Raw genomic sequence first — 27973 nt, 5'->3', positions numbered from 1 at the left:
TGCCTACACGGAAGACTTTGCAATGCCACAGCATCAGGGAACCATCCTCCAACACTGCAACAAGGTAGACTACAGAAAAATTTTGGGTACATCCGTTTTTTTTTTTTTTTAGAAGATGAGAATTATTCATAAGGAGTAAGTTCAATGACAGTGATCTTATCTATTTGAATAAGGAGTAAGATCCAATGAAAATTATCAAAACTATTTAATCATGTATGTGGATATTAAATGCAAAATCTGAAGAGGTGGGCTACATGATGCCCAAGATATGTCAAGTAGTATTATTCTGTAATGTACCACCTTCTTGCTCATACAGAGGGAATTACTGCCTCCAAAACCTGTTTAAAGAACACGCATTCACTGGCTGGTTAATAAATCATTTCCCCAGAATAATGCAGCATCTCACTAGTCATCTTGCTTTTCAATTTTTCGGTGTGTAAATGGTCGTCCTTCCATTTTCAGCTGTCACTTCCAGAACCTTTCTCAGAATTAATCGAATTTCTCTAAATCATGCTTCATTTAGCTCAGCCTCACTTCGATCCTGTACATTTAACGACTCAGTGCTGCCTTTGTCGACTCAGAACTTCGTTTTCTAAAGACGAGGTTTCTGCAATAGATTTATTATAATAATTCATTCATTGGTGTTTGCAGCTGCATGTACTGTACTTCTCTCCAGAACAGGTTCTTTTTTTTTTTCTCTCCTAAAATTCTTGCTCACATTCACCCGGAACATTTCATCAACTCTCACTTTCCCTTTTCCTAGTCTTCCTTTCGTGTTCCCTTGCTTCTTTTCTGCAAAGCACATCAAATCGACGTTCTCTTGTTATTCAGTAAATTCCTCTTAACTTTTACTACCCCACTGTGGTCTGGGGAGTTTACTATCTCTTAACCATTACACGTCGCTTTCATTTCCTTCCAGAAGAAAGATATTTTCCAAATTAGGTGCTGCCCGATTGTCCAAGGCGAGCGGCCCATATTTTGCAGAAATTACCATTATTAGAAGTAATAAAAGGGATTAATTGACATTAAGTTAGTGAAAACTTGTATACAGGTCTTGATTGCAACAGTTTAAATGACCACTCCTATATATTTTTCTTGCTTTAGGTTTATTGTTTTCCACAATATCGAAAAGTGCATACGAATGCCCAATATAGGAACTTTGCAAAGTTGAAATTTGGCGTATTAATGGATAAGAATACCTGCCTGAGAAGGATATTTTATTTGTATATTTTCTGTAAGTTCATAGAGGAGACCAGATGCGTTTGATTTTACTCTGTTTCTGTTTTGTATTTAGCATTTTGGAATAGCTTAATGTCTAGTTTCCCTTGTCTTTTAAAGGCAGATGATGAAAAGGATCCTCTTCACGCTTTTCAAAATGAGTGGATGCATTGAGAACAAACATTTTTCTCTCGAATTAACTGCATTCGTTAATTGGTCAGTTCGTATCTGCGTTGTTGCTGACAGTTCATCGGTATTGTTACATTTTAATTATTGAATAAACCTATAATACAAGAAAAAATCTAATATATCAGAAAATAATGTAAACTACAAGTGAAATTAGCCAAATTAAAAATATATCTTAGTTTTACCAGACCACTGAGCTGATTAACAGCTCTTCTAGGGCTGGCCCGAAGGATTAGACTTAATTTACGTGACTAAGAACCAACTGGTTACTGGTTACTTAGCAACGGGACCTACAGCTTATTGTAGAATCCGAACCACATTATAGCGAGAAATGAATTTATATCACTAGAAATAAATTCCTCTAACTCTTCATCAGCCGGCCGCGGAGACTCGAACTCGGGCCTACCGAGTGATAGGCCACAGCTCTACCGACTTTCCCAACGAAAAAGTATGTATATTTTCAGCGCCAGATAGAAGGACGTGTACATGGGAAGAACTGGCAGTCTGAAATTCTGTCTTTTTGCTGTGTTCTAACAACCTAATATCTACGTTAAGATACACGAAGAAAGGTAAACCACATATTTCGATTATCACTTCAGTCCCAAACTCTGGTAAATGAGGAAGGAGAAGGCAATACATACACGATGTTATCGACTTGTCGGTGACTTGCATAGGAGAAAGAATCAGAAGGAAAAAAGAAATCTTGAAGAATGCCCACAAGAACAAGTAAGGCTTCACGCGATGGACATCGGCTTCCGACCGCTTTTACCAATCGATTCCATCTTTGTGCTTCTCCAGACTTGAAAAGCATCCACCAGTCGAAGTATTTTGGACCAAAAGTTAAATTATCTGCGTCCCTTCTTCTTCTATTCCTTGATGATGGTCTTGTGTGTGTGTGTGTGTGTGTGTGTGTTTTTTTTTTTAAGTGTCATGGGACATCGAAACCAGTGGGCCTTACTCCCTGAAATCACGCCTCAAATCAAACGGCTTTTTGGGGATTAGTAAGGAAGGCCGCTTAGGCTTACTGAATAATGTTATTAATCATTCGAACGTTGCCTTAACGGTAGTATAACGGATGATGTATTTAGGGGCAGCTTAACTGTCAGGCCAGGTCCTAAAGCAGCGCTGAGTTGATTAATGGTAGGTCTACTGCTTCAAAAACTAAAGTAGGAGGTTACTATTAAAATTCTTAGCAATTTTTATGACGCTATTACTTTAACGAACTAATTTTATTAAATAGAGGTGTTTCAAATGTACTTCCCGAAGGGCCTTGGATGAGCGAAACAACCAAATCTCTATCCACAGATGATTCCTTAATGTCAAATTGCATTTAAATCTTTACTTAAAAGTTTGACGGGACGAACACACCGTCACAAAATTCGGTAGAGATGTCGACATTGTTCTTGACTTACTATTAAGTGAACGATAGGAAGTAATAATTACTATATTACTCAAAGAACATTTCTAAATTCTGCAAGCAACCCTTCTCGCCTATTTGTATGATCATAAACATTTTCCAGACGAAAGCCATCCGTTAAACACACGGGATTTTATTCTGAAGTTTATGTTCAGACATGACCGTGAATAGCTTCCATTGAAATTGTTCACGAAGATCTTCAAAATACTGCAAAGCTAGGAATGTCATGCATCGTAGAGTGTAACGTTCACTCTTTTGATTGCAGCTTTGATTTTTACAAAAATCGTCTGAAGTGTGGGAAGGCCCTTCTTCCCTCGCGAATCTACGTGCAATATTTCGATAGAGATATTTGAACTTAAGCGTGCAATCAGCTTAAATACGTTAATGATATCTTCGCACTCGGGGATAACAGCCAGGGAGATTCTAATACACAGTATTTTTATTCGTGCACAAGTTGCGAGCATTAAATTAATAAAGAAATAGAAAAAGAAGGTAAGTTAACTTTCTGTATATAATGATCATAAGAGAAGTTCAATTTTTATAATATTCCCACAAGTATCTCAAAAAATAGATTAGTGATTATTCGTCATCATTGACAACTATATATATATATATATATATATATATATATATATATATATATATATATATATATATATATATTAGATAGATAGATAGATAAATAGGTATATAGGCAGGTAGTGTACATGTATTTTCATAAACATTAGATAGATGGCTACAAATGTCATGTATTTTTAATATCCATTTCGCTCTGCCTCGAGAAATAACGCCGAGGGGAATTATTGATAAGTGGTTCGTCACCTGGTGGATTCAATCCATCGAAAGCAACGACCTCCAACTTCGATGATGACGTGATGTCAGACGAAACACTTATCAATTACTAGTCCCCTCCGGTATTATTTCCGAGGTAGAGCGAATTGGATATTAAAAGACATTTGTGGCTTTATGTTTGTGCATATAAAACTTTAAACAGTGGTGTGATGAAAGTTCGAAACACACACACACACACACATATATATATATATATATATATATATATATATATATATATATATATATATATATATATATATATATATATATGTATGTGTGTGTGTGTATTGTTTTTAGTATTGAAGTATAGCCAATAAAAGTATAAAGACTCGCAATCATCTTGCGCAAATGTTGGCACAAGAGAACGCGTTGAAGCGTATTTACTAACAAATGCAGTTTCATTGTTCAATCATATTCCTTCTTGCTGTTGCTATTTTCGAACTCGAGAGGTGTCAGTCATCGAAGGCGTTTTGCACGAGATAGGGGGAAGCGTCACCTGTTTTGACATTCACTCGTCATGACGGGAATAGACAGACGTTGCTGGAAGTCGAGGGGGAGGAGGGTATGGCGAGCTAAATGCCTCGACTTGTTATGCACTTGTGGAAGCGAAGGAGTCATTCCGATAAGTGTTTTTTAACTAAAGTTCGTCCTTAAAGATGCGGTTCCCGTGGGGGTTAGTGCCGTTAGTGCGCCTCACGCGATGCACTTCGGCCTCTGGCTGCAACCCCTTTCATTCCCTTTCTTGTACGTGCATTCATATTCTCTTTCTTCCATCTTACTTTCCACTCTCTTCTAACAAGTGTTTTATAGTGCAACTGGAGGTTTTCCTCCTGTTATACCTTTTAAACCTCTTACTCTCAGTTTTCCTTTCAGCCCTGAAAGACCTCATAGGTCCCATTGTTTGGCCTTCGGCCTAAATTGTATATTCTGTCTATTCTATCTTGAAAATGCAGTATTATAAGAACTGCTGACAGCGAGAAAAGTCAAGGAAAACGTGGACGTTATGTCATCCAGAATGTCATTAGGTGATCGTTTCGTTGCCCTTCTGAACCCCGTTTCATGATGATGATGTACACGAGTCTCACCTGGAGGAAAAGCGAAAGTACTGACTGGGCTGTCTATGCCTAAATACTCTCACTTTTGGTCGACTGCCTTTCAGTTCCATATTTGGCATTCCGACATTACAAGTTTTTTTCAAGAGCTGCTCTTATTACTTTCACCGTGTGCCTCTTTTTTTTTTTCCTCATTCCAAGTTTCTTGTAAATTATTTTATTCTCGGGTGTTTGATAGTGCTGCAGATGTTTGATGTAAGTGATCGTTGTGGAGTAAACCTTTGAGAAAGGGAACTCAAAGCGTCTCATTGATTACAACGTGTAGGTTACCAAGGCCATTTCCAACCATCTCGTTAAAGAGATGGTTAAATGACATCACATCATTAGCCAACGCGGTCGCGGATGAATGGAAGGGATTTGTTTCCTCCACAATAGTGGAACTGGTTAGCTTTGATGTGTTCCTGAGGAGAATAACAACGAGGGAGTGTATAGTTGGAGGATACCCGTTCTCTTCTCCATATGCATTATGGATGAGTACGTGAGATGTTGCTTGACCACTGAGTTGTTTGTTTTTCGTGGGGCTTTTTTTTTTTTTTTTTTTTTTATTTAAAAAGGGATTTTTTCATATATGTAGAAAGATCGAAAGTGATTTAATCACTTGGAGGGGATTTCTTTTACAACTTTATATTTGTATACGATTATGCCATGTCCATTGCGCACCCGCCTGCGCATACACGCGCACACATACACGCACCTGTTGTCTTGTAAGCCGTCAGGGCTTATTTCTATAGTTGCGAAAGATTTCAACCGTTTACATTTTACCAAGGTTTAATGTAGAGTGTGTGGATGCCGGTTCATTCTCTTCGTCAATGCTCTACAACATTTTCCTATGGAAAACACTTTCCTTATGCTTACGTAAGCATTCCTTTTAAATTTTTCCATAAAGTACTTGATTTAATATGTTTTCATTTATTATTGATTATAAATGAAGATTGTAAATTAAACAAATGTAATTCATAAATCTAGCATAGGAATGCTCAGCTTTCAGACGGAGGATAGAAGGACTATCTAGTCAGTTTATGTATTACCGGGGCCTGTGTATTACACACATCATTTATGTGTATACGTGAGCGTATACTGTGCACACATTAGTGCATGTTTCCTGTACGTACATTAGTGCATATTTTTCCTCTACCGCCAAGCTACAGATTTCCGGAGTACATTCATTTTCTCAGGGGCGTATATCCAGTATTTTTTGTATTTATTTATAGACTTGGGATAATGGTACAAGGGTATTGGGTTGCTCATTCTACTGGCCCCAGTTTTTATGAGGAGAAATAAAGGGAATCAGATAACTTACTCTTCGTCCCTTAGATTTCGCCGAGATAGATTGAGTGGTTTATGACTGCTGAAAGTGGCGTCACAACACCTTCACTGAGATGGAGGGTTTAAGCCTGGTGAGGACTAGTGTTCATTCAAGTTTTTGATTATGGAGAGGTGACCGTTAAGATTATTCGAAGTTTCCTGTTTATATTGTATAAAGCACTTATTTTGAGCATAGCGGGAACTGTTTGTGTTTGTGTGTGTCTGCATGTGTGTGCGAGCTTGCATAACTGCGCTAATTAATTATAATTGTATCTTAGTGAATCAGAATGTGATTTTGTCTTCCGTTATTATATTCATGTTGTCACCCACCGGTATAGTTATAATCTCATTATGATTCGTGTTATCATTAGATGGTTATTACGGCAAGTGAGACAAGCTCTTAGGAATGTCGTTGCAGTAACACTTTTTTTTTTTTATTCGTGGTATTTGTCGGCGGAGGCATCGGAACTTCCTAATCGGCCCTTACCCTATTAGGATGTGGTTGGAGGCTGTCGGGTGTTGGTGCAAGACCACCACCACCACTACCACCACCACTCCTCATTGATGTCAGGGTCGATTGGGAACCAAAGTCGCTCTCTCGCACACATGTCTTTATTACCCCCAACTTAATGAGTCGCCGACACATCTGTTCTTTCGAAAGTAAAAATGGCTTCCCGCTTTTGTTTGTTTTCAGTGGTTGCTCGTATTGAATCGTTGGTCGGACTTTCAAGAAAATCATTTGCTCTTTGTACCCGCCATTAATGGGATTTTGTTTTGGTTTGGAAGAGGGCTTTTAAAAGTTTGTGCGTGTGTGTGTGTGTTGTTAAAGGACAGGATGTGATTAAGCGCTTATCGGGAGTTTCTCTTAACAGTTGCCGTGCTGTTTGAGCATTTACTTAGGAAGGATCTTATGCTGGAAAGATTAATTCTTTTGAATGGGTACGTTTGGCTTCCGAAATCGATGTTGAATTCAGTGTGTATCCTGAACGTTGTACTAATATTTATTCCCGGAAGACGTCTTACTGTGGAAGAATGTGACTTTTATGTAGAACGAGCTATTGCAGATAGTTTTGAAGCGGCATCCTTTAATCACAAGATATGCAATCCAATGCTGTAATTATCTTCCTGCACATTTGGATTTTATTGTATTCATATATATATATATATATATATATATATATATATATATATATATATATATATATATATATATATATATATATATATTGTGTGTGTATGTATAAACTTGATCTTTGGGTAACCAAACATTATCATCCCTCCTTTGCTCGGTGAGGTATTCTTCTTGGTACCAACAAGTCCTCCTCTCTCTCTCTCTCTCTCTCTCTCACTCACACACACACACACACTCACACTCACTCTCTCTCTCTCACACACACCTGCCAGTTGAGTAACTTGTCCTTTCATTCTTTTCGACTGCTGCACAAAAAGCATGTGTGGTGAGGAAGTGGTCAAAGATGAGTTATGGAGTAGTATGCTGTTACAACGAATTGATTTTTTTTTTCTGCCTTACCAAGAGTATCGTTCCTTCCTGTTGTCTCCTATGCAGGATGCTATTGCTACTTCTGCATTGTTTCTGAGTTGATTTCATGCTATTTAATTGGGTAAAATCGATATGTTCTGGGTTGTGACATTGACACACTGCTTTTAACCTCGGCATATTTTTTACGTATTGAACGGCATTTGGTAACCTATTTAGCCTACGTAAAAGCACAATGAAATACTACGCAGTTCGTTCCAATATTGTTGAGCACGTTAATTTCTTTTATAGTTGATTTCGCTCTGAGATTCACTAACTCCGTATGATCTTGAAGGGATAGGTTAGACAGCTCTGAAATAACATTAGGACTGAGGTGGTCAAGAAGCATTTTCATGTTATTGTGGGTTTGGGGAAGATTTATTACTCTAAGAGGTGTAGTTATTTTGTGTCAGGAGAGAGAGAGAGAGAGAGAGAGTGCTATTGAAATCTATTACATCATCGAAAATACAAAATATACACAAATAGCAACATTTATGCACAAGTAAAAAGCATAATAAAAAGTAGTCTATCATAAGCAGCTATCTGGAATTTGCCTCTTACTACCAGACTTTTATTTATTTTTTTTCCTTTGTTTCATCTGATATTGAGAGCAGAATAAAAGGAAAGGAGGAGAGAGTGGAGCTTTGTACAAAAGAATGTTGAAAAGAGAGACAGGATTATCTTGATAAAAATTTCCAGGTGTGAATTGATGCGCAAAATTATCTGAGAGCGCATTTGACTCAGGTTCGTCCCATTTCAACTTGGTATTTGTGAATAACTGTCATGGACGGAATGAGAAGATTGACAGCTATTTATTCAATATTTGATGAAATTGAACCTTCTTTCATACGAGGAGTGGGGATATCGTTATGAATGATTTTTTTAAAACATTGTAGTAACAGATATTTCAACATTGCACAGATGAACCTTCTTTTATATGTGGAGTGGGGATATCGGTATGAATAAAGTAATTTTTTGACACAAATTGTGTTTGCAGATGTTTCAACATTGCAAATGATTAATTACCGGCTAGAATTTGATGTTTAAAGTTTCTTTCAGTGCTGCAAAGGATGAAATTAAAAAGAAGTGTATTTTATTGAATACAAATTCTTTAAATGGTGAAAAGAATTAAGATGGTATTTGACACGTTTCAAGACTGGGTTGCTGTATAATTCTGGATTTTTGTTGGAGGAAGAAGGAGAGAGAAACCAAGAAATTGTCAGATGAATGTGATTGAAGAGATGTTTGAATGGAATGGCTTTTATCCAGGAGTGAGAGCGCATCCACGAAAGATGCGAGTTTTTGAAGTTCACTGACGACGACGAACTGCTGCCGAGCCTTTTGTATATGGAGTGGCTTGAGTGTGCTTTTTATTTTTCTGACCCATTTTGTATTTTGGGGTAGGAGAGCCACAGTATGTGCTTACTGAGGTGAGTAAGCAGTTGAGCATAATTTAGTCCAATGCTTTGAAGCATGTTAACCAGAAACGGAGATTCCACCTTAATTCTGAAATTTGGGGAAATGAAGTAGGCAACCATTTTTAAAAGACTCGGGATATTTGGAAGGAAATCATTTCTTTCATAATTTATCCTCCCGACTTATTTTTTAATAACTTATTTACTTTTCCTCTGCCCTGCGAGGCTTCCGGTTGTGGAATTCGAGACTAGAACCGCATCACATATTTCCACGTAACACTCGAAACAAAGATCGAGCCTCTGTTGAAATAACATCTGCGCCCTGGCTTAGGTCGCTCGATACACCTACACAGAAGCTTCGTCAGCATCACTTGTTTTTTCATCTTGCTCTCTGCCAACCCTCCTTGGTAGTTATTAAGATCCCTTCGTCCCACGGGTCCCACACTTGTTCAACTGTAGGATGTATGTGTGCGTTTGTTGTGTCCTTTTCTTTATTCCTGCCAAAACTTTCAAATCCCTCTTGCCTTCTTCATGGATTACTCAGCCACTTTGGTACACGATGGCTAATCATTTTGCCTCTCGCAGGGCGTTTCATATTTTCCCAGGTTTTCCTTGTTCGATCCTTTTTACTTCAGTTTGCAAACGTTTTAATTGAAGAACTCCTGCCTTGTTATTTGATTCGTAATAACAACTGCTTTTCAATTTCTGCCTTATTTAATTCGTAATAACTGCTTTTCAATCAGAGAAAGATATATACCAGTGCTTCTTACATTTTTGTCTCAGTGGACTCTACATCATAAGCTATCCCCCAGAGATGCTGAAATACATCCTGCCTTACTATGTGACTTAATTTTTATTTACTTTAATAGTTTCCTAAAGCTTAATGTCCAGTTACTTGGATTGATTCTCTAACCATGCCATACGATTGCTTTCATTTAGTCTGATAACCTTAACCTCGGAATAATTTTTAGTTTTTACTGCAGTATTGGAACCAAACAGACATAAGCCATTTAACGGGGAGACATTTAGTTCCGCGGACACTGAATGATCTGGTGAAAAGCAGTGTTCCCGAAGGTTTCCACATCGGAAGTCGTCGTATAGAGAGCTCTCTACTTGAATTCCGATATAGAGCTTTTTGTGGGATACTGAAGACGCAGCCTGTCTTGACAGACAGCAGCGTTTGAATGAACATTCAGGCTGACGAAAGAGGTGTCGGGTGTCACTGGCAGCTGGGAACGTTAACCGCATAATATGGGACCAACGAATCTCTCTCACGTATTGTCTTGTTACGGGAGTGGGTTTCTCTCTCTCTCTCTCTCTCTCTCTCTCTCTCTCTCTCTCTCTCTCTCTCAAACAGACGCGCGCACACACATCAACAGCCTTAAGCCATTGTGTATAGTACTTAGGTCAATTTAAAAATGTCATTAGTTGAGTAACTGGTTTCTGATTGCTGAATAACGAGCTTATAACCATGAGATGTAATAAATTATCAAGAGATAAGACCTGTTATTTTCTAAATTGTAACTTGTAGAAGATTTGTACATGAATTGTGGGCTATACTGTTGTTAAATTTTTTATGAAAAGTTTTGGTTTTATCGTTTATTGTTATCTTTCTTCCAGCTTTACTCTGAAACTTCCAGGAATCTTGAGAGTACGTGGTTGGATGCACTGCTGATGAGTCTTTTGTGTAGGTGTATGAATGTTTTCTGTAGTGGGACTCATCTAGAAATCAGTTATTTGTGGCAGTGATACAGTTCTTATTGTGGATAGTTGAAAGAAAATGCAAAAACTTGTGAGAGATTTTATTTAATTGTTTTCAAGAGGAAAATTTTTTAGTAAATGCAAGCAGTGGTGAGATTGTAAGGTAACTAGAAAACAGAGACTCAATAATGAACGCTGATGTGGATGGTGGAAGAGTGTAAGCAGTCAATTAGTATGAGTATTTGGTTGTCAGTATAACAGATGGTGGTGGAATATAAGAAAAGTTGAGGCACAGAGTAGGTGAAGCAAGGAAGGGAACAGGGAATGCGCTAAAGATTTGGATGAGACTTAGAGTGTGTCTGGAAGTAACGGTAGGAATGTCTGAGGGGAATGTTGAGCCAAGTCTCCTTCATGGAATTGAAGTGTGGATGTTGAAAGGAAATGAAAGAAAAAAGGTTGAAGCTGCTGATGTGATATTTACCTAGTATTTGTGGCATAAGATTGGTTGAGAAAAGTGGAGATAGGTAGAATTGGTTGAGATGTTAACATAGATGACAGAATGGACGAGAATGTTTTGAGATGGCTTGGTCCTGTAAAGAGAATGCTGGGAGAGGAATACAAAGGAAACGCGGCACAGTTGGAGAGAAAGAGGTATTGGAAAGGAAGATCCTGATATCCGGGAAGCACTGGAATATACAAGATAAGGACTGAAAATAGTGTTTGTGTGTGTGTGTGTGTTTGTGATGTTGGTGAGAGGGTTATAAATAAGTTAAGATGTTGGTTTTACCAGAACGGGGCCTTACAGGTGAATGCAGAACTTTATGACGTGCTTGGAGTTCATCCTCACTTCAGTTATAAACGGGGCTTTGAAAATTGTTGATTGTGCGGTAGAACATCATTTTTAATAATATTTGGTGGTATTTGATAAACAAAATTCACGCAAGAAGAGAGAGAATGGTTGTTTAGATCATCGGTTTAGTGTTTGTAGGTACGAAATAAACAGGACTGCAGAACTAAACAACGCATGTGGGTAGGGGAATCTGGAGCTGAACAACTAAACCACGACACGTGTGCTTTTGAACACTGAATCCCAAACGTCATATACAAGCAGTCTGATCACATGACTGCTCCATTTTAGAGCCTCTGCTTTTCTCCTTTACACCATTTCAGATATTTTACATGTATCTATGGTCTGTATTTATATAATATTTCACCGGATGCAGATATTTTACATGTGTATATGGCCTTACATATTTCACCGGATACGGCAATCACTATTCATATTTGTTTTCACGGTTATGCCATTGACACATTTAGTTTCGTGCGTCATACTTCCTCAGTACCTCACTGTGAACTTTGTTCTAGTGTCGTGCTTTATACATCAATGTGAATAAAGCAATCACTGAAGTGAACATGTTATAGTAAAGACATTTTAGCAATAAATATTTATGGCGAAATGAGAGGCCTGCTAAACAAGAAGGCGATATAGAATGATGACGTTGTCAGAGAATCTTCGTCACCGAATATGCAATGAGAGGATGGCCTACTGAACCATTTTTTCCACCGTGCATTGCTCAGATACTTAATGACAGTTGAGATGTTATAATCAGGGCGCAGTCAAGTCATTGAGTCCCGGTTTGTTTCATGCCCATATTCGTCGCTTTCTCAGAATAGTAAGCCGAACCCTCTAAGGTTTCAGTTTTAGTCGTATTACGTAAGCGAAGGGGGTTCCCATAAAGTCGTAGTGGCGACGACGCCAGTAATTTCGTGTTAAGAAACTGGCCCAGATTTTCCTCAATTTGGAATTCCTCTGAATTTTCATGGTCAGTGTGGAGGCGAAACATATTAAAGTGTGTTTTAAAGCCACTTATTTTGTAGATGTGGCTGCATTCTAAGAAACATTGGTTTCATTCAGTTCTCCTTTTCGTTTGTTTTTGTTGCTGTGACTTCCCTTATGTGTGATAGTATTTCATCGCAAGTTTCAGTCATTTGTTACTAACGAATTTAAGATATTTGTTTTTCGACAATGTCAACAGAAAAGAACAGGACACAGAATTTCTTGTCTGTATAAAAAAAGCCATCAATAGTCATGTCTTTCGTTACTGGCTCATGTATGGCTTGGCCAAGTTCAGACTTTGGTGTTGACTTTGGAAAATGGTCTTGGAAATATTTATATGACATGGATGATGTTGCTTGCTCTGACACACGTTTGCTGAATTATTGTGTGTGTTCGTTCCGTATTGTGTTTATTCGCAGTATTTTACTAATCCTATTCCCAGTGGTCGATTTCGAAATCAGTGCAGTCGTAGCGTACACGGACGCGAGAACGCACTTGTTTAAATTGTAGCACATTACCCAATTAAGGACGAATGACGCAGCGCGCGGAATGAGGTGACACATGCACGCACACACATACGAAAGCAGATACCTTTACTGACGCCTGAAAACTGTGTTATTTTGAAGCTTTGGTGCTTGAAACACACGTCAGGAATGATAAACATTTTCACTTGGATAACAGTTGTTTTTCAGACTTGAAATGATTCAAGAAGGGATTTCATGCGTGAAAGTACCGTATGTCTCCATTCGTAATGAACACACGATGGCAAGTTTTGTACGTTGTAACTCTGAATAGAGCCTGTAGTGGGATTTAGCCATTGTTAGTGATGTCATTTCTTTGTACTTTTATGTAAGAATGTGAGGTTTATAACGCGTGTCTTTATTTCCTGTTTTCGTTATTTGTTTTCATTTTCAGTTTTTTTAATCCGTTAAAAATAGCATCAGTAGAGAATAAATAATCTTTGTTTGCATCTATAGTTGAAGGTACTGAAGAAAAAAAAGCAACGACGGTTTTTAGTTGAAAGCCATTTGTTCCTCAAGTTAGCATGGGAAAAAAAGACAACTTGCTTATGAGAACCACTTTAGGCACCAAACTGTCGACGTAATGCCGAGCTAGCCTGTAATACGCGATTCTACCTACCATGGATATAATGTTACCGTTGTACCAGTTTACCTTGCCAAATGCAAGGGAAAGGCAGGTAGGGACGTGGGAAGGCTAGGCTGGTTTAGGCTGGGGATTGTTCATGGCCCCCCCAGCTTGGAAAGATGATAGTCTCTACGACCCCCTTGCGGTGGGAGATGGCACCCCACTGCTTGTTTCACTGGAATCAAATTCTTTGTTGCTATATAAAGATGGCCTTGTGCCAGCATAGATTTTGCGCCCTCGAGCAGCCCGGAAAACCACAATCATCGACTAATTATTCATTCTCTCTCTCTCTCTCTCTCTCTCTCTCTCTCTCTCTCTCTCTCTCTCTGCTGATAAAGATGTTAGCGAAGTCATTCTCCGATTAAGATCTTTGGAGTCATTTCTTTTCAAGAAGAGTGAATATCGATTTTTTCTTATATTTTTCTTGAAGGAACACACATATTCCCTTTGTGTGTGTGTGTGTGTGTGTGTTCTTAGGATATCTGAAAAAGTTATCTACGTATTTCATGAAATGTTTTCAAGGGTAATCCTGTGTTAAAAGAGATTGACGTTTTGTTTATATTTGCGCTGTTTAATATTAAAAAAAAAAAATAAATAAATAAGCCTGCGCTCTTGGAACGATTTTTAATTGCAAGCTGTCCGGTTTTCACGCGGAACCGGGCAAGTAACCTGACCCAGTTGGATAAGATGCATGACTACTTCAGTGGTTGGCGTGGGCGGGGGTATGCGCTTTCTAGTTTTGTTTTTTAAACTTCTTTGCATAATTGTGGCCTACTTCTACGTGGGCGATTTTTTAGAGAGAAAAATGAAAGAAATTTAAGCAACGGTGTGCACTAGATAAATAACGCTTATTTCTTGGATTCGTTAGAGAAAAAGTTTGACGTTATCCCATTGTTCCTAAAACAAGTGAAATTGCGAAATACCTTCGTTTCGGTTGTCAGTCACTTTTGATAACTCGAATCTTAAAGATACTGGCATTGGAAATATTTTGGTGTTTTTATGAACTTTAGTTGATCTCTTGTAATCAGATTCCAAAAAAGACAAGAGATAAACTCAAGTTCATAAAATCACATTTCCAAAATATTTCCAATGCCAGTATCTGTAAGGTTCGAGTTATCAAAAGTGACTGATAACCGAAACGAATGTATTTCGCAATTTCACTTATTCTAGACAACAATGGGATAACGTCAAACTTTTTCTCTAACGAATCCAAGAAATAAGCGGTATTTAATCTATAGTATACACCATTGCTTAAATGTTTTTCTTTTTTTTTTTTTCTCTTAAAAAATCGCCCACGTAGAAGTAGGCCACAATTATGCAAAGAAGTTTAAAAAATAAAACTAGACAGCGCATATCCCCGTGTGTGATTGAAGATCCGCATCAGTCATTTTATCGAAGACGTCAAAGGTAAACCTTAATTATCTCTCTCTCTCTCTCTCTCTCTCTCTCTCTCTCTCTCTCTCTCTCTGAGAGAGAGGATGTCTGTTGTTAAACAACTGTAATGCTCACCACAGGCACCTCTCATGGTGCTACAGTAAGCGTTGGCTACAGTTGTGTGGGACGATTTTGAATAAACTTCATTTAGACTCTTCTTCGCACACCCCTGTCGAATTCAGGTCGTGGACTTCGAATCGAAATCAACAGAACATAAGTACGTAGGTTACAAGACCCTATATAGGGTGATCTTTAAACCCAGTGCTCTCCGTTGTGATGATAACCAGGGGGAAGTGTTGTGTGGAGGTGAGACGGGTTTTATTGATTTCGTCTGGTATCAGGCTCCCCGGTGGCTCTATTTCCAAGGGAGGCAAAAAGGGGTTTAGGCCAGTGAAGGGGAATGGGTTGAGTGCAGCTTCGTGGAAAAGGATCTCCGCCTTTTATCGAAGACGGCAAAGGGAAACCTTAATAGTATGGACTCTCTCTCTCTCTCTCTCTCTCTCTCTCTCTCTCTCTCTCTCTCTCTCTCTCTCTCTCTCTCTCTCTCTCTCTCTCTCTCACACACAGGATGAGGTTGGCACTTTCTTTAAGGAATGATTTTAGTATAATGACAAGTCTTTGGATCCAAGTACTCATATAAAAATTTCAACCAGAAAATCCTAGAATTGCAGAAATAATTCAGACAATTCCACTCGCATTTTTAAAAATGTCAGCTGTAAGGAACAGTCTGTCCAGGTTTTGGCAGAATCGCTTTCTCTCTCTCTCTCTCTCTCTCTCTCTCTCTCTCTCTCTCTCTCTCTCTCTCTCTCTCTCTCTCTCTCTCTCTCTCTCTCTCTCTCTCTCATTGGACAGATGGCATTCTCTTGACCATGAATCACCAGAGCTCATTCGAGATATAATGGAAAAAATAAAGCAGCCCTGTCTGGGATTTAACTGCTCTCTCTCTCTCTCTCTCTCTCTCTCTCTCTCTCTCTCTCTCATACTGTGCAGAACAATTATACAATTGATTAAGTTTAATATATATATATATATATATATATATATATATATATATATATATATATATATATATTTTTTATATATATATATTATATATACATGTGTCTATATCTGTATCTATATATATATATATATTATATTTATTTATTTATATATCTCACAGTTGAGTTCTTAATTTTTTACGTCTTGGATATGTTTAGAATCAGAACAATATACAGTCTGTGTGTGTATATATATATATATATATATATATATATATATATATATATATATATATATATATATATATATATATATATATATATATATATGTATGTATATATAATATATATATCTCTTTCACAGTTGAGTTCTTAATTTTGTCACTTCTTGGGTATGTTTAGTATCAGAGCAGTATAAAAAACTTCACTTTTAAAGGGAGTGTTCAATGTCCCATATCCATGATAATAACACTGACACTCCCATCAGGAAAGGGAAAAGTTCATTTGTCTTATACATACATATAATTGTCGAAAGCAGTTATTGCACTGAAGCTGAAATGAACCCACGTTTGCCATGGTGACATAATTGCAAGTGTTTTCTATTGGCTAAGATGAAGACTACAAGTGGTAATTATCATCAGAACATTCATAGGTTCATAGATTGTGTTGCACTGAAATTGGTAAATTTTGACTCGTCTTAAACTTTTCGATATCTGGGACCTGCACTCTTCGCAAACCAGATCTCCCCAAAAGAAATAGATAAAGAATTTCTTTGACATGCATAAATAACAATACAAGGACAGCAGTAAAGGCAGCAAGCAGCCGTTCATTGCAAGATAAGGGATGAGCCCCATGTGTACAAACATGGATATCATGTGCCTTTTAAGATGTACAAAGGTATTCAGTTGAATTTGGCCATAAAATGTTCATTGTTATTTCTGTATAGAGTATTATGTGATTAAAGACAAAAATTGTTTGATGACTACCCTTAAATGTATTTGAAACCCACAAACTGGGGTCATTTTAGTGGTACAAAATTTTGTTCCAGAGGTGTTTTATTTGGCTAATCCATGCAAAATAGATATTTAAGGTCCTGATTTACACTTGTCTGATATTTTATATTAACAATTACTTTTATTTTTCAGGAACGATACGAGCGTGTACACAACGAATTCCACAACCAGGTTAAAGCCTTGCAAGGTGAACTTAGTGAAATTAAAACTATTAAAGAGGACCTCACTCGGTACATAAGGGAGCTAGAACAAGCCAATGATGATTTGGAGAGAGCGAAGAGGTATGGATGAATTACTTGGAATATGTTTGAGTTAAGAGTTTCTTCTTTTGCCTAAAAAGAAGAAACCTCTGTACTGTATGGTTTTAAATTTTTATTTGCTATGGTTTTACCTAATAATGCACTGTTCTGTCATGCTGAATCTAGTATATTTGATCATATAGCATTAATTTGCCATCATCCTTATAATAGTGGCACATGCCTGCATATATAAAACTGAAATGCTTAAAAAGTATACAATAGGATATAACAAGAAGCAAAAACTGGATATTCTCATTTCCTCTCATGTATTGATATGGGAATGACAAAAAATGGCCCATCCTTCTCACAGTGATGTTGAAGGTCGTGATCAGTATATATTTAACCTCTGTGTCCCTATTATACCTCTTGATGTCTTAAGGGTCCGTTTGGTATTTAAATCCATTTGATTTAGCACACCTTGAAGGGAACACTATCTATTTACTATGAATGCATTATTGTACTTTTACCTTTTCGTGGCAACATTTTAAGAATCGCCAACATTTGTTTAGGTGTCTGAAATATACCTGTACATAAGACATAAAAATTTTTTTTTCAAGATTGCTATGCTATGGTATCAAAATTGGGATATTTCTAAACCTTAGATAAAACTTAATCATTTATAACATTTATAACTGATGGATGTGAGAATGCCCAGAGAATATCACGACTAGATATCAGTTTAGAAACAGGTAAGCAGGTGGTTACACACTAAAGTGGGAGCATTGTAGGATGAGAGTAGTGTAAACTTGTAAATTATTTTGCTCTCAAGGAGAGAAATTATTTGCAAGTGAGAACCTATCTACTGGTCAGAACTTACAGAGAAACAATATTTAGATGAAAAAATTAAGTCCCATAGGAATGCATTTAAGAGCAAGGGAACAAGTCCACCTCTCTGTGACAGTGAAGGAAAACAGTATTCATGTAATTCATCCAGATGTACTGTACTGTAATTAAACAGCATCCAGGAAATGAACTGTCAAAAGTTCTGGTTCTGTCTGTACGAAGTGTTCTATTATTTAATTTTAAAAGGTTTTACAAGAATAATTCAGCATCCTTCTTGAGTATTGGTGTAATATTACAGTTTCCCAACCTTCACTGCTGTGTTTGTTCCAAGGATGCTTGGTAGGGGTTACTGAAGTGGGAAGGAACTGTTTCTTCTTTGATGACCTTTATCTGGAATTGATCTGGTTCTTGGGTCTTTTTTCTTGGTTCAGTTTTTAATTTTTATTTTTTCTTTTATTTCTGCTTTCCATAATATGTTCATTTGCTTGGTATAGGTCACAAGGAATTTCTGAGGAGTCTTCCTCAGTTTACATACTAGTAAATTATTGATTCATTAGATTGGTTGTACTTTTATTGCTGCCCTTATCTTTCAAAAGCCCTATTGTACTCATGATTGATTTTCTACTGTTTACAATTGCAAAGAATGCTTTTGGATTTATTATGCTGTAAATTGTCTCATTCTTGTTTTTTAACTTTATTGGATAATTCATCAGTGTACCTTGCACTGTTTGAGCAGTTTCTTTGTCATATCATGGTTGTGACATTGACTGTTTCCGTGCTTCCTGTTTTGTGTCCCTTACTGCTTTAACTCTGCCTTACTAACTTAGTTGCTTATTTGATTTTGTGTTGGTGTTTTTTGTGTACAATCTTGAATTGCCATTTACAACTGTTGGAAAAGCTACTTTAACTCAGATTCCATTTCCATGCTTCTAGTTTCTTTTGTTTTTGTCTATATATAAAAAATTGGATGTGTGTGTGTGTATTCCAGCATAACTCTGAAATGCATTGATCAGTTTCAACCAAACTTGCTATACACGATTTACTATCTGGGAAAGAATACCGTTGGGGTAAGACATCACTGGCACCAAAGGGGGTTGGGGGTGGAAAGTGGGTGACGTGTAAAAATAACCGAAAATGACATATTAATGTCTAATCCATAGTTTTTGAGGTCGCTGAGATTAATAGTGACACTCCAGATGCTCTTTCAGTCCTAGTTCAACCCCGATAGGAAGGGGGCTGAGAAGGCGTGGGAAGGGGGTGACATGTAAAAATAACCAAAAAGACAGATATTAGTGACTAATCCAAAGTTTTTGTGGTTGCTGAGATGAAGAGTAACACTCCCGATGCCCTTTTTAAGTCCAAGTTCAGCCCCCAATAAGAATGGGAATTGAGAATGGGTGAAAAATAAAATGTCAAAAATGATGGATGTTAGTACATAATTCGTAGCTTTCGAGGTCACTCTGATGAATAGTGACACTCCCGATGCCCTATCAGTCCAAGTTCAGCCCTGATAGGAGGCGGGGTGACATGTAAAAATAACCAAAAACGACAGATATTAGTGACTAATTCATAGTTTCAAACATCTAACTGACCTGGTAGTTATATATATAGCTTAAGTCCCTGACGGTGGCAGAATTTCAAAAACTCGCGGCAATCGCCGATCGGGTAGTCAGGTGGTCCACCTGTGCACCCTCTACCCAGGTAACTGGAACCATTCTACATATTCCTCAGATCTTCCCTGCCGCCATAACGGTGACATCGTTAGAATTTCTTTCGCAGCCTGTGTTTTTTCAAGTTATTTGGTGAAGTACACTTTGGCTTTGGCTTTCGCTCGCTTTTGGATTTTTCTTTTGGATTATTCTTAGACCTTTTAGATACTGATTGGTTTGAACCTCTGCTTGTTTTTTGGATCTCTCTTTGATTTTTCAACATGTCTGACTCTTCATCGAGTGTAAGAATGTGTGTGAGGGGATGTAAGACTAGACTTCCTAAAGCCTCATTGGATCCCCATCAAATATGTGTAAAATGTAGAGGTAAGAGTTGTGAATTGGACGATAGATGTGAGGAATGTTTTGGTCTGTCTGAAAGAGAATGGTTAGACTACAACAGGTATGTGAGAAAACTTGAAAGAGACCGGCTCAGAAGAGCCAAGAGTTCTATATCTCACTCTTCAAGGGACAGTCAAGGGTTAGATATTTCATTGCCTCATTCTAACAACCCAATTGACCCTTCCAGTAGCGGTATTTCTAACTCCCCTTCTAATACAGGTAATAAAGAACCAACTCTTCAGGATATGATGGCGGCCATTTCAAACCCTAGGAAAACGGGTAGAATCCCTTGCAGAAGACAGGGAAAAATTATGGTCCGATTTTAGAGATCTAAAAAAAGTGAAAAAGTTAGTGCAAGTGCAGTGGAGGGTGCGGCCGCTCGGTCCTGTTGCGCTCCTAGTCCTGGACCTCTTCCAAGCTCACCAACCCTGTGAGAAGGAATGTCGAAAAGACGAAGGGAGGCGAGAGGCTTTAGTTACCGGCGGTCGCCCCCTCAGCGCACCTGTTGATGCTTCCCAGGACGCTCACCCCGACATAGAAAAGCGAGGTTAATTCGTGTTCTTCGTCTTCGGACGATGCAGTCCCCAGACGGGCTGGCGTCTTAAATCAGAATCGAGACCTTTGAAGAAAAACTTCCCGATGTTGAAGGGCGTCATAGAGATACAAGTCAAGCTCCAGGGTGTAGCCACTGGAGCAGTCGGGCGTTTTCCTTCCAACTCCGAAGGCAGCTCACCCGCCAGAATAGACGTAAACTGGCAGGTTCGATAACGACGCCTGACAGCAAAAAGGTGGACGCATTACTACCCTCTGTACATGCCCCTCCCCTTCCCTCGGATTGGTATTCGTCCCCAGAACACTCTCCACAATCCTTACGGGACGTTGAGAAAAAGTCGACAGAGAAAGTTGTGTCTTCCCCGGTCTTTCCCCAGCAGCAGGGACCTCCACAATTACAATTAATTAAAGACATGCAGCAGAAACTCTCGTCCTTAGTTCAAGTCTTGCAGCCTGCAGGAAAGAAGGATACTGTTCTTCCGATTGCTGTTGGCCATCCGGAAGTTAATTGGGACAGATGTCGCACGGGCGGCCAGTTCTCAAGTGACTTAAAGGATCGGCAGTGCAGCGAACGCAGAAAGAAGATTGGTCCTGCTCAAAAAGTTACTATCGCTGTACGTCAACCTGAGGAAGCTTTTGACAGATGTCGCACACGCGCCAGTTCTCAAGTGACCTCAAGGTTTGGTGGGACAGTGAACGCCAGAAAGCTGGACGCCAGGACGCGCAAGAAGTTGAACAACAAGGCGCCAAGCGTCATTTGGCTGGACGAAAAGATGTTGATCTTCAGGAAGACAGGAGTCAGGACGCCAGGCGTCAGGACACCAGGCGTCAAGGAGTTCGCGCCAGGACTCCAGCGTCATGAAACTGGATGCCAAGAAGTTAATTTCTTAGAGGAGAGACTCCAAGACTCTAGGCGTCTGCAGACTGGTCAACAGGACGTCGAGCGTCAAGAGGTTGGGCGCCAGGGCGTCAGGCGTCATGAGACTGAATATCAGAGGCTAGTCATTTAGAAGGTGAACTCCCAAGACGCCAGGCGTCAAGAGATTGGGCTACATGACGCCAGGCGTCAGAATTTGGACGCCGGACGTCAAGCGTCATGATACTGTACCACGGAAGTTAATCTTTTGGAAGATAACCCACAAGACATCAGGCCTCAAGAAACTGTACGTCAATATACTCTAACAGGACGCCAGGACGCCAAACGTCAAGATGGCATACATGAAACTGAATTCCATTATACAAGGGAGGACTTTACCGACCTGATAACAGAACAACAGTTGGATGGCGTGGAAGACGATCTTCCTCACTCACTAGACAATCCGTGGATGACATATCGGACGAGGAAGAGCGAAAAGACCAACGTCCCTCTTCGGACTTAAAGAAATTAATGAAAGTTTTCACGAACTTTTTCCTGATAACTTCATTCCAGCCTCTCTCGTTCTCCTCCATCCGAATTCACTTTAAGAAAGACGTCTTCAACGAACTTCTTTATGAAAATGGTTATGTCTCGCTCATCCAAACGGGCTTTAAAATTGATGGAAGAGTGGATGAATACTAAGAGAGATCTGGGCGGACGGTATTCTCCTTTCCCCCAGCCAAGCTAGCTTCTAGATCTAGCGTGTGGTACGAAACCGGAGAATCTCTTGGCATAGGAGTTCCCTCTTCTTCCCAGGGGATTTTCGAGACTAGTAGAGGCTTCCGCCGCACAGCTATGATGAAGTCAAAGGTGTTTTGGTCCGCTTCTGAAATGGACCATCTTCTCAAAGGAATCTTTAGGGCCTTTGAGGTTTTTAATTTCCTTGACTGGACCCTGGGAGCCTTGGGTAAGAAGATGGAAGCCAGCAAGAATGCAGACACAGAGGACCTGGTGCACATAATGGCTTGCATGGATAAGGCTCTCAGAGATGGTGCCAACGAGCTGGCGGCGCTTTTTTCTGCAGGGATCTTAAAGAAAAGGGCACATCTTTGCTCTTTTCTGTCTGCTGGAGTAACCACTACTCAAAAATCAGAACTCCTTTATGCTCCTCGTTCTGCTCACCTGTTTCCTCAAGAGCTAGTAAAAGAAGTCACAGCGGCCTTATCACAAAAGCTCACGCAGGACTTGATTCTGAAATCAGCTAAAAAGTAATGCCAACGAGCTTCAGTCGCACGAAAGAATAGGGAGAAGCTCTTGTCTCTCAGCCCTTTCGTTTCAAATCCCTCAGTAGAGGGAACTCAAGATCTGCTGGGAGAAGATCAACGAAAAGAGGTTACAGACAAGGAAGACACAGAGTCTGATGGGAGTCTCCTTCAGACAGCGGTAGGAGCCAGACTGAACAATTTCTGGCAAGTGTGGGGAAAGGAGAGGATCGGATCCTTGGTCCATCCAGTTGATCAAAGAGGGTTACAAGATCCCTTTCCTCAGAAACCCCTCTGGCATCAAGACCGATAGACCTTTCGGCCAAATACAAGAAGAAAGAAGGCGGAGGCTCTGCAACAACAAATTTCTCTTCTGTTGCAAAAGAAAGCCATAGAAAGAGTTCAAGGCGTGGATTCCCCAGGATTTTACAATCGCTTATTCCTGGTTCCCAAGAACTCGGGGATGGAGACCAGTGTTGGACGTGAGTGCTCTCAACGTTTTTATTCAAAAGACAAAGTTCACAATGGAGACTACGAAGTCTGTCCCTAGCAGCGGTCAGACAGAACGACTGGATGGTATCATTGGATCTGCAGGATGCTTATTTCCACATCCCTATCCACCCAAGCTCCAAGAAATATCTGAGATTAGGTCCACGAGGAAGAAGTGTTCCAATTTGAGCTCTTTGTTTTGGCCTAAGCACCGCTCCTCAAGTTTTCACGAGATTGATGAACAATGTAGCAGGAATGTTGCACGAGAGGCATCAGAATCTCCTTATACCTGGACGACTGGCTTCTCAGAGCCCCTTCCCACACACGCTGCCTGAAGGATCTTCAGACGACAGTCCAGTTATCAGAAGAACTGGGCCTACTTATAAACAAGAAAAATCACAACTGATCCCATCCCAAGAGATTCTATACCTTGGGATGAGGAGTTCAAGTCAGACTTTCGGGCTTTTCCGTCGTTGTCAAGAATGGAACAAGCCTTAGAAAAGATTCAGAGCTTCTTAGGGAGGAAGACTTGCTGGTAAGGGAATGGATGAGTCTGCTAGGGACCCTTTCCTCTCTAGAGCAGTTTGTCTCCTTGGGGAGACTGAATCTTCGCCCGTTACAGTTCCATCTCAATCGGAACTGGGACAAGGGAAAAGAATTGGAGGCAGTGTATCCCCATCTCGAGTCCCGTGAGGCAATATCTAAAATGGTGGAACGACCCCATCAAGCTACAAGAGGGCCTTTCCTAAAACAGAGGAACCCAGACCTAGTGTTGTTCTCCACGCATCGGACTCAGGATGGGGGAGCGACTCTGGGAATCAGAGTTTCAGGCTCTTGGACCAAACAGCAAGAGTCTTGGCATATCAATCAGAAGGAACTAACAGCGATCCTTCTAGCTCTCAAAGAATACGAACAGGTAGTAAAGAACAAAGTGGTGCAGGTCAACTCCGACAACACAACAGCGCTGGCCTACATCAGCAAACAAGGGGCACTCACTCCAAATCTCTATACGAGACAACAAGAAAGCTTCTTCTCTGGGCGAAGGCAAAGAATGTGAGACTACTAACCCGCTTTATTCAAGGGCAGAAAAATGTAAGAGCAGACATGCTGAGCAGGAAGAATAAAGTCCTGTCCACAGAATGGATGCTACATCAGGACGTCTGCAAGAGCATGTGGCTGATTTGGGGCGACCGTGCATAGATCTTTTGCCACAGCATGGACGAAAAGGATAGAAACTTATTGTTCCCCGTTCCGGATCCAGAGGCTGCTTACATAGACGCGTTTCTCATGGACTGGTCAAACTTGGGCGTCACGCATTCCCACCTTTCAAAATTATCCACAAAGTAATACAGAAGTTCGTGTGTCGACGAGGGTACCAGAATGACTCTAGTCGCTCCCTACTGGCCAACAAGAGATTGGTTCACAGAGGTACTGGAATGGATAGTAGACACTCGAGAGAACTTCCGCTAAGAGTAGATCTACTAAACAACCCCACTTGGAAAGGTATCACCAAACCTCCAAGCGCTACACATGACTGCCTTCAGACTATCGAAAAACTACTTAAGAGCTAGAGGCTTTTCGAAGGAGGCAGCTAAGCGCGATCGAAGAGCAAGGAGGTCTTCCACCATTAAGGTATACCAATCCAAGTGGGAAATTTTTAGAGGATGGTGTAGAAACAACTCTGTATCCTCTACCAGTACCTCTGTGACTCAGGTAGCAGACTTCCTTCTTCATCTTAGGAATAACCTTAAATTTTCAACTTCAACCATTAAAGGTTATAGAAGTATGTTAGCATCGGTCTTTAGACACAGAAACTTAGACCTTTCTAACAATAAGGACCTCCAAGACCTTCTCAGATCCTTCGATACATCTAAGGAGAGGGTACAAGAATCACCGGCTTGGAACCTAGATGTGGTCCTAAGGTTCCTCACGAGTGATAGATTCGAACCTTTACAAAAGGCATCCTTAAAAGATCTCACTATGAAAACGTTTTTTCTAGTCAGTTTAGCTACTGCAAAACGAGTAAGTGAAATTCATGCCTTTAACAAAGCTATAGGTTTTAGACAAGGCAAAGCAGTTTGCTCACTTCGACTAGATTTTCTGGCAAAAAATGAACGTCCATCTCAACCTTGGCCCAAAGCATTCGAGATTCCTAACCTGACGGATGTCACAGGTGAGGAAATAGAAAGAACTCTGTGTCCAGTAAGAGCTCTAAAATATTATCTAGAAAAGACAAAAGATTTACGGGGGGATTCAGAAGGGCTTTGGTGCTCTGTCAAAAAACCCTCTGTACAAATGTCTAAGAATGCTCTGTCCTTTTTTATCAGACAATTAATAAAAGATGCTCATGTGGGATGTAGGGAATCAGAACACAATATTCTAAAAGTTAAAGCACCACGAGGTCAGAGCGGTAGCAACTCTGTGGCTTTTAAACAAAATAGGTCCTCAGAGTATCTTGATCGACCTTCTGGAGGAGCAAGTCTGTTTTTGCCTCACATTACCTTAAACAAGTTCAGACTGTTTATGAAGACTGTTACACGCTGGGTCCTTTTTGTAGCTGCAAATTCAGTAGTGAGAAAAATAGCTACCCCTACAGTCCCATAACCCAATACCCTTTTCTTTTATCCCTTGGAACTAAGATGTTGTTTTTGGTTGTTTTTAAGTCTGGACGCAGTCTTCCATAATCATTAGCAGACAGTTTTTAAATAATATCATTTACTTCAGTTCTCTTAGTCAGGTGGTCATTTGTTCCTTGGTAGCGCCCGAATAAGGGGGTATTAAAGGAGGTCTAGTCACATAGAGGTTATACACCGGTTGACAGCCCCTAGAGATTTTTCAGCCCCCTGGGTGGATCGCTGGATCTCTTAAGGAATGCAGACATAATGAGGCAGGAAAACAATGAAGTCAGCTTCCTTAACAGGTAGGAACCTTTAGTTGGTTTTGCAAAGTTTTAGTATTTCAATTCCAACGATGTTGGCTGTCTCTGACCCTCCACCAAAGGTGTCAATCAGCTATATATATAACTACCAGGTCAGTTAGATGTTTGAAAATGTTATTTTCATAATAAAATAAATTTTTGAACATACTTACCTGGTAGTTATATATATAATTCCCCTCTCCTCCTCCTCTAGAGACTAGGGGCATGGAAGATCTGAGGAATATGTAGAATGGTTCCAGTTACCTGGGTAGAGGGCGCACAGGTGGACCACCTGACTACCCGATCGGCGATTGCCGATGAGTTTTTGAAATTCTGCCGTCATGTCAGGGACTTAAGCTATATATATAACTACCAGGTAAGTATGTTCAAAAATTTATTTTATTATGAAAATAACATTTTTTGAGGTTGCTGAGATGAATAGTGACATTCCCATTTCCCTGTAAGTCTAAGTTCAGTCCTGATAGGAAGGAGGGGGGTGAGAATGGGTGACATGTAAAAATAACCGATATTTGTGTCTAATCTATAGTTTTCAAGGTCACTGAGATGAATAGTGACACTCCCGATGCCCTTTCAGTCCAAGTTCAGCCCTGATAAGAATGGGGGCATGAGAAGGGGGGAAATATAAAATGTAAAAAATGCGGGGCAATGTAATTGAAGCAACTATCTTAACAGGAAAGGGAGAGAAAGAGAGTAGAGTGGGTGTTAGGGAGGAGAAAGAGGAGAAGAGTGAGGGAGAGTTGGAGAGAGAGTGAGTTTATCGTTTGTCATTCAGTTTTCTTGGGCAGCTCAGTGTTGGTCAGTTAGTACAGTAATCTGCAAAGTCTGCTTATAGAAAGTTTAGCTTTGTAAATATTTTTTCTACTTTTGAAAATGTTTCAGTTTCAGATAGCATCATACTGTGATTTCTTTTTATAATTTCTCTCCAGTACTTAAACTGGATATAATTATCCTCTTGAGAAAAATACCAAATCTAAGACAGTTTTCCCTAAGTTGCATCGCATAGACATTGATTGGTAACATTTACCCTGTGTGTGCATATACTGTATGTGTATGTGCAGCCTGTGCTTTCCAGTTTACTGACCAGTTGAATTCCCAGTAACAGTGGGTAATGTATACTTCAGAGGACTGTGTTCAAATTACAGTAGATTTTCATCATTTTTAGCAGACCAATGGGGAGTTCATGTATGGAGCTTCTTTTCCAGTGTGTTCAATACAACCAGAAGAGCTGTACAGTTCATGTGGAACAGATGAAACTGATTTGGTGAATATGATAGAAGTGTATAGTTTTAGAGAAACCACGAGGAAGGAACGTTATAGGAATTCTCCCAGAGCATCCGATTTAAAGAGCTTGTGATGCATTGTCTTAAGAAATGCAAAGATAAGGTGGTAGCATAAAATAAATGAGGAACTGAAGCACACTGATTTTATGATGTTAGTTGGAGATGACATCAAAACTATATCCCTGTTTTTACAGGAGAGACTTGTGCCTTAAAAAATATAGACCCCTAGTTTTTAGTAAGGGAAAGAAATAAGATGGAACAGACAGTTGTTCAGACACTAGCTATCTTGTGTGCTAGAAATGAAAGTACTCTGTTTTATGGGTATCGAGTC

General features: G+C 39.5%; 1 protein-coding gene across 7 annotated transcripts in view; it reads left to right on the top strand.

The window, feature by feature from the left end:
• Window positions 1-27973, top strand: part of LOC136843837 (nuclear distribution protein nudE homolog 1-like) — a 213224-nt gene that overhangs the window by 141767 nt on the left and 43484 nt on the right. For all 7 annotated transcript variants that reach the window (XR_010854700.1, XR_010854699.1, XR_010854698.1 and 4 more), the window contains exon 4: window positions 17268-17416. Coding sequence is in view for 4 of the 7 variants with exons in the window: in XM_067112636.1 (XP_066968737.1) it covers window positions 17268-17416 (149 nt within the window). In the remaining 3 variants the exon portion in view is untranslated. The remainder of the gene's footprint in view (window positions 1-17267; window positions 17417-27973) is intronic.

This window comes from Macrobrachium rosenbergii, chromosome 12 (assembly GCF_040412425.1).
Source record: "Macrobrachium rosenbergii isolate ZJJX-2024 chromosome 12, ASM4041242v1, whole genome shotgun sequence".
Classification (NCBI taxonomy): Eukaryota; Metazoa; Arthropoda; class Malacostraca; order Decapoda; family Palaemonidae; genus Macrobrachium; species Macrobrachium rosenbergii.
This window is presented reverse-complemented; position numbering and strand designations above follow the sequence as displayed.